Source organism: Poecilia mexicana, unplaced genomic scaffold (assembly GCF_051168715.1).
Source record: "Poecilia mexicana isolate PSO_F unplaced genomic scaffold, ASM5116871v1 scaffold_4, whole genome shotgun sequence".
Lineage (NCBI taxonomy): Eukaryota > Metazoa > Chordata > Actinopteri > Cyprinodontiformes > Poeciliidae > Poecilia > Poecilia mexicana.
Window position 1 is genome coordinate 24,726,068 of NW_028263373.1, and position 17,229 is coordinate 24,743,296.

The 17,229-nt window shown below is 40.2% G+C and overlaps 1 protein-coding gene across 1 annotated transcript in view; it reads left to right on the forward strand.

The window, feature by feature from the left end:
- Window positions 1–17,229, forward strand: part of LOC106908354 (uncharacterized) — an 86,152-nt gene that overhangs the window by 59,793 nt on the left and 9,130 nt on the right. The window contains exon 12 of the mRNA XM_088005111.1: window positions 6,739–6,888. Within this exon, the coding sequence (XP_087861237.1) occupies window positions 6,739–6,888 (150 nt within the window). The remainder of the gene's footprint in view (window positions 1–6,738; window positions 6,889–17,229) is intronic.

A 17,229-nucleotide genomic window follows, 5' to 3' on the forward strand; every position in this document is an offset into this window, starting at 1 on the left:
GCTTGTTCCTTCCCCCCCTTCCCTCCCACGTCTCCCCCCTTCCTCTCTCTTCCTACAGTCTGTGGCCTTTATGGCCTTTGCTTCTGAGTGAAGAATTTCTGATTCAACCTTAGCTTCTCAGTCTGGGTTTTTTTTATTGTCACTAAGAAAACTTTCAAAGGCCTGTTATATCCTGAAGGATTATCATTCTGATTTTCAACAAACTTAAAAAGCCGTAAAAACCGGAGAGAAAATCCCCTCTGGGGTGTTTAGTTTGACCTCCCGGTCATCCATCATCTTTCAAAAAATACACAACCCAGATCTGTTAACATTTAATGGTTACCGCTGCATGCCTGCAGTTTGATGTCGGTACAGGAGTCTGAATGTTATTGACATCAGCAGCTGTTAGGGATGCCTGAGTTCTCGTTGTTGTAAAGCAAATGATAATTCATGACCGATTCCTCAAGACAATGTTCCACCTCTGAATGAGAAAGTTTGGTTCTTGTTTCAGTGGGTTGTGTTTATTTCAGAATACTGATGCAGATGCAGACAGATTTAGTGGTATGACTAAGATAACGTGAAACTTAATAGTTGAAATATTTTAACATACATTTCTTTTTGTCTCAACATTAATTCAGCTGAATATTTAATAAAAGAAAATGGTACAGAGAAAAAAGATGGTTTCTTTAACTTGTTATTTTGTAGCAGGACCTTCTGCAGCAATCACCACAAACTAGTGACCTCTCTACTCCATTTCCCAGCAGGCTTGACCCGCCCTTCCTGAGCAAACTACTCATGCTGTCTCTGGTGTATTCAGTGTTTCCATAGATGTTGAGCAGGATTAGTATGTAGGCTCATGCAGGTCCACTGTTTTTGTTTCTGTTTTTTCCACAGCCGTTCTTGTTTGCTTTTAGCTGTTTTGTTGGATGATCATTAAGTGACTGTAAGGAAACTAAATTTCTCCACACTGATCAGTGTGTTTCACCCATTAGCATTATTGCTCCTTTTTACCAGACACAGATTCAAGGTTCCGTCTGGCAGATGCAGAAAAACAAAACTGAACCCCCTCCATGTTACTCAGTAGGTATGTTGCTCCTTGCGCTGGAAGCTTCATCTTACCTTGTGCATTATTGAGGTGATGTAGCCAGCCAACAAACTCAGTTTTTTTTCTCATTAGTTCTAGAGAAACTGTGTTTTCAACGGAAAAGTTGTAAACTGGTGTAGTTCCTAACACTAGCTATGTCTCCATTTCAGATATTTTATTGATATTCTGCTGATGTAAAAAAAAAAAAAACAATTTGGGATTACAGTGTTTCCTTAAATAAGAAATGCAATTAAAATCTCATGTGAATTATTTTATTCACTTAACATGTCATTAAAGATCATGGAGGCGGCAGATGTAAACATGAGATATATTCATATTTCAGCCACAGCTCAGAATTGTTTTTGCAAAACACACCAATTTCATACAGCTGAAGGCACTACTTTTAGATTTGAAGTAGTTCAGCAAGCACCATCCCCTTGAATGCTGATTGGTCTACCTGTTTCTGTGTGAACGATTGTTTCATAATGTTTTTTCTATACAGTACTTATTCATTTAAACACAATCTGGTGTTTTACAATCACCCGGATGAAGGTCACAACCCAAAACGTGTTGGTCTCCTGATATAGTTGTTTCTTAACACTTCAAGTGTTGCTTGTTTCTTGGGCCTAGTTTCTTTTTGGCTAATCCAGCTTCCTGTAACAGCCCAAAAATAGGCATCTCTAATTTGCCTGTTGTTGTCGGTCCTGTACTCCACCCCACTAGAGATATGCACCAGCCTATATAGTTAAATGGTTTTATCAGTTCTATGGCTGTTGTAAACGAATATTTTAGTAATTGAGTTATCTATTGATTATTCTTACGATTAATCGAGTAATCATATAAAAAAATATATAAAATAAAACCTTGGTAAATGTAACATAACAGCAGTGTTACTATCGCATATCAACATCAGTCCAATTTTTCACATTTGATCTTCCTTAACAGTAAATTTTCTGTAGTTTAGAAAATTAACCTGTAACAGTAATAGATCACTTTCTAAGTTAACCTGAAGAAAAGTTAAACAAGAATCTGAAGTTATATTCAATGTAATAATAAAGAGGCAGGCTCACAAATACGCTTATAAAAAAATATCTATACTCCAGATTTTGGTTTCTGTATTCATCTTCAGTCAGTTTTATAGATGAACTCTCACCTTGCCCAGACGTATATAGCTTTTGTGTCAGATGGGATTTGACACCTTCATCCGTCACACACAGAAACACATCTGTCGTGTGCCGCCACGACATGTTGAGACCGGGATGATATGAAATACATTTTACTGTTCGTCTGTAAAGCTACACTTACATTAATCATCTAATGTGCAGCCGCTTGCAGTCTTCAGTCTATCCGCTCACCTGTATAAATACACCTGAAGCGCTCTTCCCTGCTGAACCAGCCACCAGGCAGCAGCTCCGTGGGAGAAAAGCTGCCGTACTCCAAGCTTCGCTCCCGTCATTTTAACGATATTTATTGGTCCCCCGAAAAACGACAAAGACCAATAAAATCCCCACGGCCGAACTTGAAAACTGGACATTATGCTGCTAACACTTAGCTTTTGTCAACAACTCAGGCGGAAGTGAGAGCTCTGCGCAATGCAAGTAATAACCTGGCCGGAACACGGTGAATTAAATAATAAAATATAAATTAACGAAGCTTCGAAGCAGATAAATTTTCTTCGAGGAATTTTAATAATCGAGGTACTTGAATCACTCAAGGAATCGTTTCAGCCCTAATCAGTTCTGCCTGTTATGCTTCACTATTAGCAGAAGAAACTATTTCCAAAAAGAAAAAAAGCAATCAAAGTTTACTGTGTTTGTAATATATAATTGAAAGTGTCACAAAAAACAATTTAGCACCTTAAAAATTACAAGAATAAACACTCCATATAGCACAAAGCACTTCTAGCCCTAACTTAGCTTTCCACCAATAAGACCTGTGAGTGGAGAAATTACATCAGGTTATTGTAATCAAGACAACTATTGACAGACAGGACCTTGAGGCTGATTGTTATACTGGAAGATAAATGGACTAAATACAAATTACAGTTCCTGTGGCACTGGTGAGGATTGTGGGTGAGAGCCATCATATCTCTGGGTTTTGGAATTCAGAGGGAGAAAATCTTGCCACTCAGATGTTCAATGAAAATACAGCAAAGTCTTCTGGTAAGATCACATCACTGATTAGTCTCTGAAAATTACAGTAACCCTTCCATATCAATAGCTTTAGTAACTGCCTATCAAAGGTCAAATGAAAACTTTTTTCCTTTACTCAAAAACCTACTGGAACTTTTTTCTCACAGACATAATTTGTTTTCCATCATTCCACATAGAAAAGCTTTTCCCTCTTCTCATTAAATTTCTGCAGTGATCTGAAGAGGTGATGATAAATCTGCAGATTTGCTACATCAGAGGGCAGTGCTTTTCAAACATAGTTATCCACTATTTTTAATGAAATCATACTCAACTGGAAGCAGGAAGCTAACAAAATACACCTCTTCACATGCTAAACTGCCCATTAGTCCTGTGGGAAGTTTATAATCCCTATTGCTCACCAGTCCTAAGATTACAGTTTCAGCATTTCATTTTCAAAATTCATAATGCCACAAGCACTGCTGTTACCATGGGCAACACAAACTACAGTAGAATTAAAGTGAAAAAGCATGTGAAGAACATTTGTGGAACTAAAACGACCTCAGGATAAAATGATAGGCTAACACAAAGCAAAGTATTATTTTTTCCACTGCCGAACCCTGTTTTTTTTCTGGTTGCTCTTTGCTTTTATAATTCTGTCCTGATGTGTCTCGCAGCAGGAGATTCAGCAGGGGGCACGATAAATTCAAAGGCTATGCAGCGCATAACCCAACAGACACACTGCTCTGGGGCGGTGTCTGCTCAGTATACAAGCAATAGGATCCGTATGGTCGGTTTAGCAGTAGGAAAACAAGATCAGCTAGAATTGGTGTTGGAGAGAAGAAATTAGCACACTGTGGTATTCAGCTAGTGTGTCAAATCTAAAAAAACAAGACGAAAAATATCCTCCAATGTTAGTGTCGGTTTATAACAAACTTTTCAGAACCTGTTCTTTGCTGGGTTACGGTCTCATTTATTTCAGTCTAAAATCCATCTGTTGTCCCGCTGAGGTCTTTAAAGTGGGAAGACTGCTTGGCTGTCAGTGTCAGCTATGGCTCATTTCATGAGCGGTACAGCGCGAGTTGGTTCGGTTTGGTCCACTATAATCCCTTCTCCATTGTCAGGTCTCACTCTAGCCAGTTAAGGTCTGGTTTGGTTATTGCCAAGTTGAGTGTGTCGCCATTGGCAGTGTGGTCTCACTATGTCAGTATGAATATGGGCAGGTAGTGAGCATTTTTGTTGATGGAAATCCAGGGGCCAATCAATGAATGCCAATCAAATCATTTGCATGCAATACATGGGGTTTGTTCTAACCCCTGAGGAGGTTCCGTAAAACCACAATGAAGCGGTTAAATCCAAGCCTGTGGAGAAGGGCCTGGCGTATTCAGGAGACAAGTTCCAACCTCCTTTAGACTCACTGGGTTGGCAGAGTTAAGTCACAAATGTCTAATGCTGCTTCTTTATGTCTCATGTTTGTCAAACAGTGATATTTTTCTGTTCTCTATTCAACTGACTATGTTGTGGGACTAGTTCCACTCTACTTGTACTGTACCAATGGACCTATGTACCTGCAACTGAAGGGAGGTACAGATCGGTTGAATGGGCCACTTGTACTATGGAAAAAAAATAAAACAGCATACCAAACTGACCCGGCTCAGTGGGAACAAGGCTTTAGACTGCCACACCTCTGAAATTCACCAAGATCCTGACTGGACTTGTAACCATAAGGAAGTCCTGCTGAATAATAAACATCAAAGCCTGCTGATTTTCTTTTCATCTTTGCTGTTTGAGTTGTGCTGCTATTAAAGGAAATTCCTGTAAAAAAAAAATCAGAGTGTTAGTATTTATTTAAATGTTTTCATATAATATATGTAGAATTTCATATGTTTTTTTGGTGGTGGTTATTGCATTGGGTTGTTTATGAGTGCACACATTTAGTAAACACTTTATGTTTATTTAGATCATTAACTATTTTGTTTTGCTGAGTTTGAAGGACTGGCAGGAAAAGATGATTGGTGGTGAGGCAAACCAGGAAGTGGAACAATCCATCAGGCTGCTGGAAGCAGGAGACTTGATGTTGAAGATTCTTCCTGTCTCTACTAATTTCACAATTACTAAAACATTTTCGGTGTTAGGTTGTTTTGTTTTTTATAGTTGTGTTCTAGTCAAAATGTTTTGGTTTGAATTAGTGATTTATGCTTATGCATTGTTTGTCTTTGTCTCTTCTCAGTTGCTGCTTCAGTTGCTCCGACTAGGAGAAAGGGGCTAAAAGCCATCCATAGTTTAGGATTCAGAAAGATTTATGGATAAATGCAGCTCTTTCTCAGCAGGTAGCAGTTACAGAAATTGGAGATAGAATGTAAATATCTGGTCTCAGATCCTGTCTGTCTACACTAGAAAAGGTATACTGAGGATTTAATCTGGTTTAAGTCCTAGTAAGATGCTGAAGAAAGAGTGGGAAGCAACAGAGTTTTTCCAAGGATCACATGCTTCACAAAATGAAGAAGGAACATGCTCACATAGTGTACTTACAAGAAACCCACCTAAACAAAAGTGAACATGAAAAACTAAGAAGAATGGGTTTCAACCGATTGTTCTTCTCTTCATACAAATCAGGGCATACAAGAGGAGTAACTACTCTTATTTCAAACAAGATACAATTTGAAAAATTATATGAACTGGCGGATAAGGAAGGCAGGTTTGTGCTTGTGAGAGGCAATGTAGGGGGAAACCCTGTTACGTTATTTAAGAAAGTTGGTCTGATAGACATATGGAGAGACTTTTAGCCCAGTAAAAAGGACCACACACTATTCAGCCACTCATTCAGTGTATACAAGAACTGATTATTTTTTGACACTTCAAGACGGGCACAAGATGGACAAATGTGAGATCTGAACAATAGATTTGAGTGACCACTCAGCTGTATATTTAACAGTGGACCTTGGCTTACAAAAAGAAAATAATATATGGAAACAAAATTCATATATTAAGATTTTCTTAATAACCAGTGGTTCAAACAGGAAATATGGAAAAAAATACGGAAATAATTTTTTTTTTTTTTTTTTAGATCTCAATGACAATGGAGAAGTATCTCCTCCGATATTATGGGACACTCTTAAAGCAGTTCTGAGGGGGAAAATTATAGCAATGTCATCACACTTAAAAAAATTAAGAACTAAAAGATCAAAGGAATTGCATACAAAATTGGAAGAACAAAAACACAAACAAAAGTGTACCCCAGATATACTGGAAGATCAACGATCCAGTCAACGGTTGCAATGTATCTGTAGATGTCTAATGCTCATGTGTTTATGCACCAAAACGTTATAAAAAATGCATAATGCTTTGGGAGAAAAAAAATCATTTTTTCAGTGTAACCAGTCAGAGCCAATCAAATGATATTCCACAAAGTTCCAAGTTCCAAAGATCTTCACTGTGTTTGGCTAAACATGTAAGTTCATGACTCATTTATGTATGCAACACAAGTTTTAATCATTCAGTAACTTTCAGTTTGTGTGCGTGTGCGTGTCTGTGTGTGTTTACCAGGTGCTGGGCAGTGCTGGAGATCGTCCCACAGACGTCGTCACCAGAGAGGAGGATGGCCACTGACACAACAACCCCACCCACCTCCAGCAGCCCCCCTGGTCCTCCATCTTCAGCCCTGCCCCTGCTGATTTCCAACATCTCACTGGAGGAGTAAGTGTTAACTCCAACTCCCCTGATCTTCTGCTGTTGCTCTCCTCCAGGACCTTATGCGCAAAATGAGATTTCCCTGAGAGAAGCAGTGTGTAGGCTGAATCTGACAGAGAAGCTGAAGATTCAGAACACATCCCAGGTTGACTCAGTGATCCCTTTTTATCAATAATGGATTGCATTTTTATTTCACTATCTTATTGAATTATGAATGTTTCATCTTAGATTTCGGGCTGTAAATGTGTTTGTTTCTGATGTAAGTTTTAACACTGGGGTCTATGAGAGCTCAGAGTTTTAATGTGGTCGGTTGTCCGTTCGTTGTCGGCTTCAGCATGATGACTTTTACTACTGCTGCTCTGAACCTTGGTGGCCATGCTGAACTGGGAATGCAGTTTCACTCCTCAATATGTTTAAAATATTGCACAACTGTGAAGTGGGTGGAAAAATGTCCTTTTCAGAATTTTTGCCAAAAAATCTGAAAAGTGTGGTGAATATTTATATTCAGTTTCCCTGACTCAATTGCAGCTCTGTCTTCAACTATGACACATGAAAGGACTGACGTTTTTGTGGGAGACCTTCAGTCAGGATGGATCTGTGAGCATCAATTTTAAAGCTTTGCCACAGATCTAGAGTTGGACTATTATTAGGCCATATGCTTTTTTTTATTTCCTTTATTTAACCAGGTAAACCCCGTTGAGATCCAGATCTCATTTTCAAGAGGGACCTGGGCAGACATCTGCAATACAGAGCCCTGTAGCTTTGCAGCCCTGTTTGTGTATTTAGGGTTAATGTGAACCCCGCCCATCTTACAGGATCTTCATCCAACCTTTCTATTGAAAAGAAGCTTTCCTACAGCTTGATGCTGCCACCAACATGGTTTACCTCTGTGTGTTGATGGCCACAGTTAGTTTTCCATCACATTTTGCATGTAGGTCAAAAAGTTCAGTTTTGGTCTCATCTAACCAGAGAACTTTCTTCCACATGTTTCCCATGTCTTCTGTTGGTTTATTTCTATGTGGAGATATTTAAGCCGCCTTGCTTTAAAGGGGAGTTATTATGTAAAATAAATTTTTTTGAGCTTTATATCATATTGTAATGTCATATTTATTCCCTCATCCAAAACATACTTTGGTTCTTTCATACAAATTTTGAGAAATCCTTTATCTCCCATGGCAACCATTCAGTTGCCATGGAAGATAAAGGATTTCTTTAGGCACTTGCACTCTGTAAGAGCAAGTGCCTAAACACTTGCTCTTACAGAGTGCATCTGCGTAGGATGCACTCCTAAGATCATACGTTCTTAGGAGTGCATCCTAAGAACGTTTGTTAACAGCATAATGATGTGGTTGAATGAATGAAAAATCATTAAACCTGCACCTGTGGAGAAGTGTGGCTGTTACCGTCCTGTTACCTACCACATTTATTGAGGTGCATTAGAGTAGAAGAGGCTGATTCCATGTGCAAACCAAACTATAGACTTTAATATTGTAAGCCTCTGTATTTCAACATTCTGTCTAGAAAGAACTATGAAACTTTGACAGAATCCTCGTGACCTTTTGTATTGGTTTTGAAATAAGCCTCCAAATGTATTATGGTCCTCAGAGAGACTGAGTTTGGTTTGGGTTGGCTGGCCTGCACAGGATGGCCAGGGCCTGTCCCATGCAGCTAGACCTGAGCCCTCCTTATCCTCTCCCAGAGTTCTGACCCTCCAGAGTGGATAAGAAGTTGGCCCAGCTCCTCTGCTGGGGTCTGGCTGGAGGGCAAAACCTGGATGACATCAATGGTTTGACCTTTGAGACATGGAAGGTGGAGTGTACATGGAATGAAGGCGGCAGTATGAGATGCACAGCTACTGGGTTAACAACCTTGGCAACAGGAAATGGGCCCACAAAACAGGGTGCCAACTTGCGGCTCTCTACCTTGATGGGCAGATCCTTGGTGGATAACCACACCTTCTGACTGACCAGGTATCTAGGGGCTTGGGATCTGTGGTGATTGGCATTCCGGGCATAAACAGCAGAGGTCTTGCAGAGAATAGCTCTGGCTCTTCTCCAGACTCTGAGACAGCGATGCGCTGATAAATGGGCAGCAGGAACCTGGGTGGCTCCCTCCTGAACAGATAGAATGGGCGGCTGATAGCCATAAACAACATGAAATGGTGACAGACCCGTGGCACTTGATGGTAATCCATTGATGGCATACTCTACCCAAGGTAAGTTCTGGGACCAGCGACTAGGACCATCCATGCAAAGGATGCGCAACTTGAACTCAACCTCCTGATTCATCCTCTCTGTCTGGCCATCCGTCTGAGGGTGAAAACCTGAAGAGAGACTGACGTCAATGCCGAGAAGGGTGCAAAACCCCAAAAACGGGAAATGAATTGTGGTCCTCTATCAGACACGATGTTGCTGGGAATGCCATGAAGTCTGAACACTTCTCAAGCCATCACATTAGCGAGATCAGGTGCTGAAGGCAACTTGTGTAAAGGAATGAGGTGGGTCATCTTGGAGAATCTGTCAACCACAGTGAGGAGTACCGTGTTACCTTGAGAGGGAGGTAGGCTGGTGACTAAATCCGTCGAGATGTGGGACCACGGTCGATGTGGAATCGGCAGAGCCCTCAGTAGACCGGCAGGAGGGCATCTGGAGGGCTTTACTCTGGAGCAGGTGACACATGCTGACACAAACTCTCGTGTGTCCTTTCTCAGAGTGGGCCACCAGAATCCTGAGTGGACCACTGCTAGAGTCTTTGTAATACCTGGGTGACAGAAAAGTTTATAGCCATGACAGAACTGAAGGACCTTAGATACCATTTCTTCAGGAACAAACAGAAGACCCTTAGGACATTGAGCTGGAGATGGTTGTTTCAAATCAAATTTTATTTGTATAGCACATTTCAGCAGCAAGGCATTTCAAAGTGCTTTACATAATTTTAAACAGTGAGAAAGAAAAAGAAAGTAATAAAAAGATAAAAAGAAAAGATAAAATCACAGCCTAACAGGACAAGGCCTCCAGCCTTGCAGCACCAGGCTCCGTCCGCCTGTTTCGCGAAAATTTTGCGCTAGGACTTTCGCTGTCCTACGCGGATTTTGTGCATTAATTGGTTACCTGTTAGTCTAGAATTTACAGGGTTTTATATACGCGCAATGACTCCCAGTCACTCGCAAATACATAGAAGGCATCAATTGCCATAAGCAACTGTAAACAGGTGGGTTTTAAGTTGAGATTTAAAGGCACCCAGTGTTTCAGCTGTTTTACAGTTTTCTGGAAGTTTGTTCCAAATCCGTGGTGCATAGAAACTGAATGCTGCTTCTCCTCGTTTGGTTCTGGTTCTGGGGATGCAGAGCAGACCAGAACCAGAAGATCTGAGGGGTCTAGATGGTTGGTACAGCAATAACAGATCTTTAATGTATTGTGGTGCTAAACCGTTCAGTGATTTATAAACTAACAACAGTATTTTAAAGTCTATTCTTTGAGCTACAGGGAGCCAGTGTAGGGACTTTAGAACTGGTGTTATGTGCTCTATCTTCCTGGTTCTAGTGAGAACGCGAGCAGCAGCGTTCTGGATCAGCTGCAGCTGTTTGATTGATTTATTAGTCAGACCTGTGAAGATGCTGTTGCAGTAATCAATACGGCTAAAGATAAACGCGTGGATGAGTTTCTCTAGATCCTGCTGAGACATTAGTCCTCTAATCCTGGAGATGTTCTTCAGGTGATAGAAGGCCGACATTGGAGTTTCAGATGACTCCAATGCTAGTTTAATAGTTAACAGCTCTCCGTCTCCAATGTCGTAGTTTCTCTCGGAGGCAGAGAGCCGGCGAGAAAAAAAAGGCACAAGAATGTAACCTGCCATCATCTGCAAACCATTGAGACAGAACTGCACCAACCCCAGTGTCTGAGGCATCAACCTCCACCACAAAAGGGTTAGACAGAACAGGACAACACAGAATGGGAGCTGAAGTGAAGAGACGTTTCAGCTTACCAAAAGCATGTTTAGCCTCTGAAGACCACTTGAACTGAGTCTTGGTTGAAGTGAGTTGATGAAGAGGGGCAGCCACTGAGCTATAATTCTTGATAAATGGTTATAAAAATTGGCAAACCTAAGAAACCACTGAAGCTCCTTCAGACTGGAAGGTTCAGGCCACTCCAAGTCGGCTACCACCTTTGATGGATCCATGGTAATCCTGCCAGGAGCAATGATAAAACCCAAAAAGGATACAGATGACTGATTTGAGAGCATCAGAAATGTATTCCTCCATTGCCCCTCTTTCAGGACCAGAAATGGAATACAATCTACCCCTAGTTGAGGTGGTTCTAGGGCAAAGGTGAATGGCACAGTCGTACTCTCTGTGGGGAGGCGGAGAAGTGGCCTTTGATTTGTTAAATACCTCACGCAGATCATGATAAACCTTAGGGACCTTAGACAAATCTGGATAATCATGGTTAACCTCACAGGGAGATGTCATGATAGGGGCTTCCTTCAAACAAGAAGTAGAGCAAGATGAACCCCAAGACTGAACCTCACCTGTGAGCCAATTGACTGGACTGTGTTTGATTAGCCACGGGCGTCCCAGAATCACAGGAATCTCAGGAGACCTGGTCAGCAGAAACGTGATCCCGTCGTGGTGGTTTCCTGAAATCAGTCCAGACACAGGCTTAGTACAGTGAGTTATTTGATCAATAAGGTGCCCATCAATAACAAAAATCTCACATGGTTTATCTAGAAGTTCCAACTCCAAGGCGAGCATATGAGCAAGGCCAACATCAATAAAGTCAGCATCAGCCCCAGAATCAATGAAAACAGTCAGGAAATCTGATGGTTCACTGATTGTGTGGAGGGTTCTGAGGATAGGGCTCAGCAAAGACCCCCCGAGCTTTACTGAACCTGTCCTTTTGACAGACAGTTAAGAGTGCGATGGTTTTTTTCTCCACAGTAGAAACACAGGTGATTTCTGAACCTCCTCTCCCTCTCTTCAGCAGAGAGCCTGGTCCTACCCAACTGCATGGGCTCCTCAGCGCTAACAGGGGGGGTTGTGGAGACTTGTGGCATGCTGCAGGGACTGACCTGGACAGTTGAGACCCTTCTTTGATAATTAGATGAAGCCTCCCTCTCAGGACGGATTGGATCAAAAACCCTCTTCATTTCATCAGAAAACAAGTCACAGCTGTCAGCATCATTCTCCCACTCAGAAGTTCCCCACTGCTTTGCCTTTCCAGACAGCAGAGAGATAGTGTAGGCCACCTTGGCCCGTTCAGAAGGGAAGGCAGAGGGCTGGAGTTCAAAAAGCACAGAACACTGGGTTAAAAAAGGTCTGCACTGTTCGGGATCCCCATCAAAATGCTCTGCTAGCGTTAACTGAGGGAGTGACAGCAAGAGAACGTGGCAGTGTAATAGAGCACCTAGCTTGGGCTTGAGAAGCCCTTAGAGACGAAAGTCCCTGTAAAAGCTCCTGGACATTTCTTTCTAGGCCAGTAATGGCACCCTCCACCTTAGAACACTAATCTGGATTTTGCTGTGGGTTCATTCTGGTGAGATCGTACTGTAATGTACAAGCAAAATCAGCCAGAACCCAAACGCAGCCAATACAAGTGTTCTTGGGGCTGAAATCATGACATACCAGTAATCAAGGAAAAACGAGTTGCTTTTGAGTGAGTGATATTTTCTGAATATTATATATGTGACAGTTTTGTCAATTCGTCCTTTCATAAACACTAGTGCTGCGTTTATGACACAGCCTTCAACGATTTAAATGGTGTTTACTGGAAATTATTGGTCAGTGTAGAAACCGTGCAATTAGCTCCTCTGCTGGTTTATCAATCACACAGCAAAGACTGTACAATTTACAAATACTATTTGTATTGTGGTTTTTTGACAATAAATATTTAAAGTGAATTTAATACAAATTATTTTCTACGTTAGAAAAGCACGTTAGATTAAGATGCTGAGTCCTGGAATAGAGTTAGTGCACCAGATTTATTTAGGTGCATTTAAGTAAAAGAGGCTGATTCCATGTGCAAACCAAACTATAGACTTTAATATTGTAAGCCTCTGTATTTCAACATTCTGTCTAGAAAGAACTGTCAAACTTTATTTGACAGAATCCTGGTGACCTTTGTGTATTGGTTCTGAAATAAGCCTCCAAATGCATTATGGTCCTCAGAAAGACTGAGTCAAACTGAGGTGGTAGAGTTGGTCTCCAGTGTCATGTGACTTCATCAAGGCCGGTTTGCTGTTTCTGGATGCCCAACTTTCTGTTTCAAATCTGATCCTCTCCGAGGATTTCTCGATGTTATATTCATGAAAATGGAGGCTGATAGTTAATTCGCCCACCATAAGGTTCACTTACCTGGTTCTTCTTGATTTGAAAATTGTTGTGCTGGACTGAGAGATGCTGAGGTACAGTGATGCAGAATCAGAGCCTGCGAAGGCAGCAATTCCTATCGTAAAAAAAACGGAATGACACTTTGTCAGAGAACATTTCTGAGCACAAGGCTCGTTTTATGGCTTTATATTGTCAACAGCCATTCTGAGAACAGAAAAAGGCTGCATCAGATTTCCATTTGTGCTTCTGACTCTGGGTGATTCTGTATCGCTGATGGCCAAGAGTGACAGTGATGATACATCAGCAGAAAGCTGTGAATATGTGCAATTAACAGCTCTTGAGCAGGATATGTAATTATTTCAAAGTATCTTTGGATTGCAGCGGTTCCCTGGCTCAGGCCTTCCTTTTCCATTAAAGCCTCTTTTATTACGCTGATTTGCAGAAAAACCATTTCATTCTGATTGCTTGGCATGAATTTTTATTTCTGTTATTCCCCCCTCTTCCCTCTTCAACCCATCACTGTTCATTGTTCATCTTAAAAAAAAACACTGTGACTGTGACCCATATGGCTCAGACACCTTCAATGAAAGGTACGACTTCCTCTCTGCCTTAACAGGGTTTGAGTGGAACAACATTGCCCTCTTGTGGATTTCTGTAAATTAGTAACAGGAAAGAAAAAAAAACATCTGCTCAGAGCACATGGTTGTTTATACTTCCACAAATCCCTTTCCTTTAACCTTGTTTCACTTCATCTGTTGACTCTTTGGAAACAGTTATGGGCTTTTAACACTGTTTAGATGAGGTAGGAGGGGGAATTAACAAAGACGAAACAGAGTGCAGGGAACTCTGCAGCCTTGTAGTTTGCCTCACAATCAGAGGTTAAGACATGCAGCAGTTTTAATGATCTGACGTTTGGATGAAAGTTATTGGTTGAAATTTGAAAATGCTAATGTGTCTCATCTGTAATATCTAGTGGGTTTTTCTGTAGTGTTAAGTTGGTTAAGATTACTAATGTTAATGCTGCCAGTCTTGGCCAGGATTCTCTAGCAAAACAATATTTTTAATCTTAATGTGATTTTCCTGGTGAAATGTAATAAATATTTATTTAATATTTATAAAATAAATAAATAAAAGACAATAATGCTTTCATTTCCTCTTCATTCATAAAAGGTGAAGGTTTGCTGACGTGTGTTGAGGAATACATACACAACTGGTTGACATCACAACAGAGTGACATCACTCCCAGAGTGTGGAGCCCATAAAGCCCTATATAAGTCTGATGCCATTTCATTACACTGAGGAAATCAGGTGTTACAGCATACAAAGACATTTTGAAATATGTCAGATCTTTCCTGACTGTTCCAACATGACCAAGCACTGGTGCACAAAGCAAAGTCCTTAAAGAGTGTTTGTGTTTGATATGGAGCAGCTTGCCTGCTCTGCACTTGTGTACTGATCTCAAACTAATCATCCAGCATCAGTGTTTGACCTTACATATGCTCTCTTTGAAAACCCATTTAAATGAACTTTCCCATGTAATGGGAAAGTTCATTTATGTTAGGAACTTCACCACTTAGTGAAACACATTATAGACTTTAATTGCACACAGTAGTTTATTTTTTAGCTTTTATTTCGATTAAATATGATGATTTTTCACTTCAGTTTATGAAAAAATATTTAAAATTATAATCTGAGACAATAAAAAAACATTTTGTAATACAAAAATGTGGGTTTAATGAAAAGTATGTTTAATATCAGCTTAAAGATTATTTTGAAAGGATATTTTTAATCTGACAAATAAGCCTAATGAGAAAACACATTTTAATTTATTGAAAAACATTTGAGCAGCTTAAAAGGGGGGCAACACCACACTGAAGCCTTTACTTTAAGAATAAGATGAAATTAAAGTTCATCTGTGTGTAAAGGCAAGGGGACCCACACAGTATTCAACATGGCTTTTAAACAGTGATTTTGACCAGTTAAAAAGAAAACTGAAAGATGAGTTTAAAACCATGAAGAAATTTGAAAAAGAATTTAAATGGAAAATAATGCAACTTTAAATTTATTCAAATCTGTAAACTTTATTCTAATTCCTGAATTTGCAAGTTAATTTCTGTGCAACCCCCAAGCTGCTAAATCTACAGCCAGGAGAGTGTTTGAGAGTCTTTTTATAACCCACTGTAAGAGCGAGCACTACCGACACTCAGCCTGTGGAAGTGAAAATTACTGAAATTCAAGCACACGTTGGAAGTTGGAGCACATTTTCTTTAGCTCCAGGTATCAGTCTAAAGGAGTCTAAATTATGAAGAAAATCAAATCATTACCATAAATCTTCCCGTAGAGGGACCTAACATTTAGCAGAGCAAACTTGATTAAAATGCTTTTGACATCAGAGAAGGTCAGGAATCAAGATGTGGAGGTGAGCATAATCAAATTAGAATAGCTGGTGCAAAGTGTGTTATGTCTAGTGGGTGTTAATTATTAGAGGTATAAAGAAAAGACTCTGGAATGTCAAAAGAAATATCTGAAGAAGATGAGGAGATGGAGGAACAAGCAAAACAAAAAGTGAACCAGAAATTCGTTATTAATGGTGTGTGGGATGTATTAATTCACATAGAAGAGTGGTTGGAGTTATTCATAAAATGTTAACGTATCTGTTTGGATTGTTTCCAGGCTTGTAGCTCATAGTTAGTCATTTCCATGTCCAAAATGTAGTAATATGCAAAAAAGTATGAAAGAAGAATGAGCATTAGGCAGCACAGCCAATGGGAGGCATATGATGACTGTTGTACGGAAGGGTGAACTTAAATATCAGTGAAATGCAGTGAAGTCAGGAAAAAGCAGTAGCTTGGCGATGTAAAGTGCCTTTAAACCTTTTTCACTTTTAAATCATTCACTTATATGAAGTAGAACTGCAATACTTTGGACAGAATACCTGGCTATTGTAGCTCCACAGACCCCTGGTTTACCTCTGTTCTGACGCATTTTTAGAGCAACTCGTTTTAGAGCAATTCATTTTAGAGCAGTGTTTCTCAACCCTGGTCCTCACCGCCCCCCTGTCCTGCATGTTTTAGGTATTTCCCTTCTGCTACACACCTGAATTGTATCTCGGGGTGATTAACAGGCTTCTGCAGTACTTGGTGGTCATGCAATAATTTGAATCAGCTGTTCTGGAACAGAGGCACATCTAAAACATGCAGAGCAGGAGGGGCAGTGAGGACCAGGGTTGAGAAACACTGTTTTAGAGCAACTCGTGCTGCTATTCATTTATCTACTGGCAGAGAAACATTTTATTCCAATGTTTATTAAAGACGTCCACAACATAAGACTTGTCCATTAGATCTTACATGTTGGAGCCATAGTTTAACTGTAATGTCCATGCATGTCAGATACATATTAAAATATTAATGCTACCACAATATGAATGAAGTAAACAAAGCCTAGACATAATTAAGGAGTCTTCAAGAACTTCACTGAATGCATTTGGATCATTTTTTCCCCCAAGGCAAACATGGCAAAAACAAAAACAAGTAACTGTATTCAAAACATACAGAACAGTTACATCCTCAATCAGACAAAGTGTTTTGGAAAATCCCTCTTGGTACTGGCACACATTGCTGAAGCACTCGTAATTAAGTGCCCCATGCACTTTGAAGAGGCTCCAACGCTGAGGGACGATGTAAGGAATCCTGTGTGTTAATACACACTAGAACCAAACCATTTGACTTGCTCACTTGCAACTTTGGCACAACTGAACTTGAACTACAAAATTGCTGCCGATCACAAAACTTAACAAGAAGTTAGGACCTTGTTTAGCAGTTCGTCGAGGTCATAGACAAGAAAATGTTTTGGGGGAATAGAGAAAAATGAATAGACTGAAAAATATAATCCAAAAAGAAAAAAAGGGTATCTGTGCAGCACCAGGAGAAAATAAATTTACACTCTTAGACACTCAAAGTACACAAAAAAATTTAAGTTAAAAAAGTGGATTTTGCATCACCTTAAAACTGGCACCACACCCA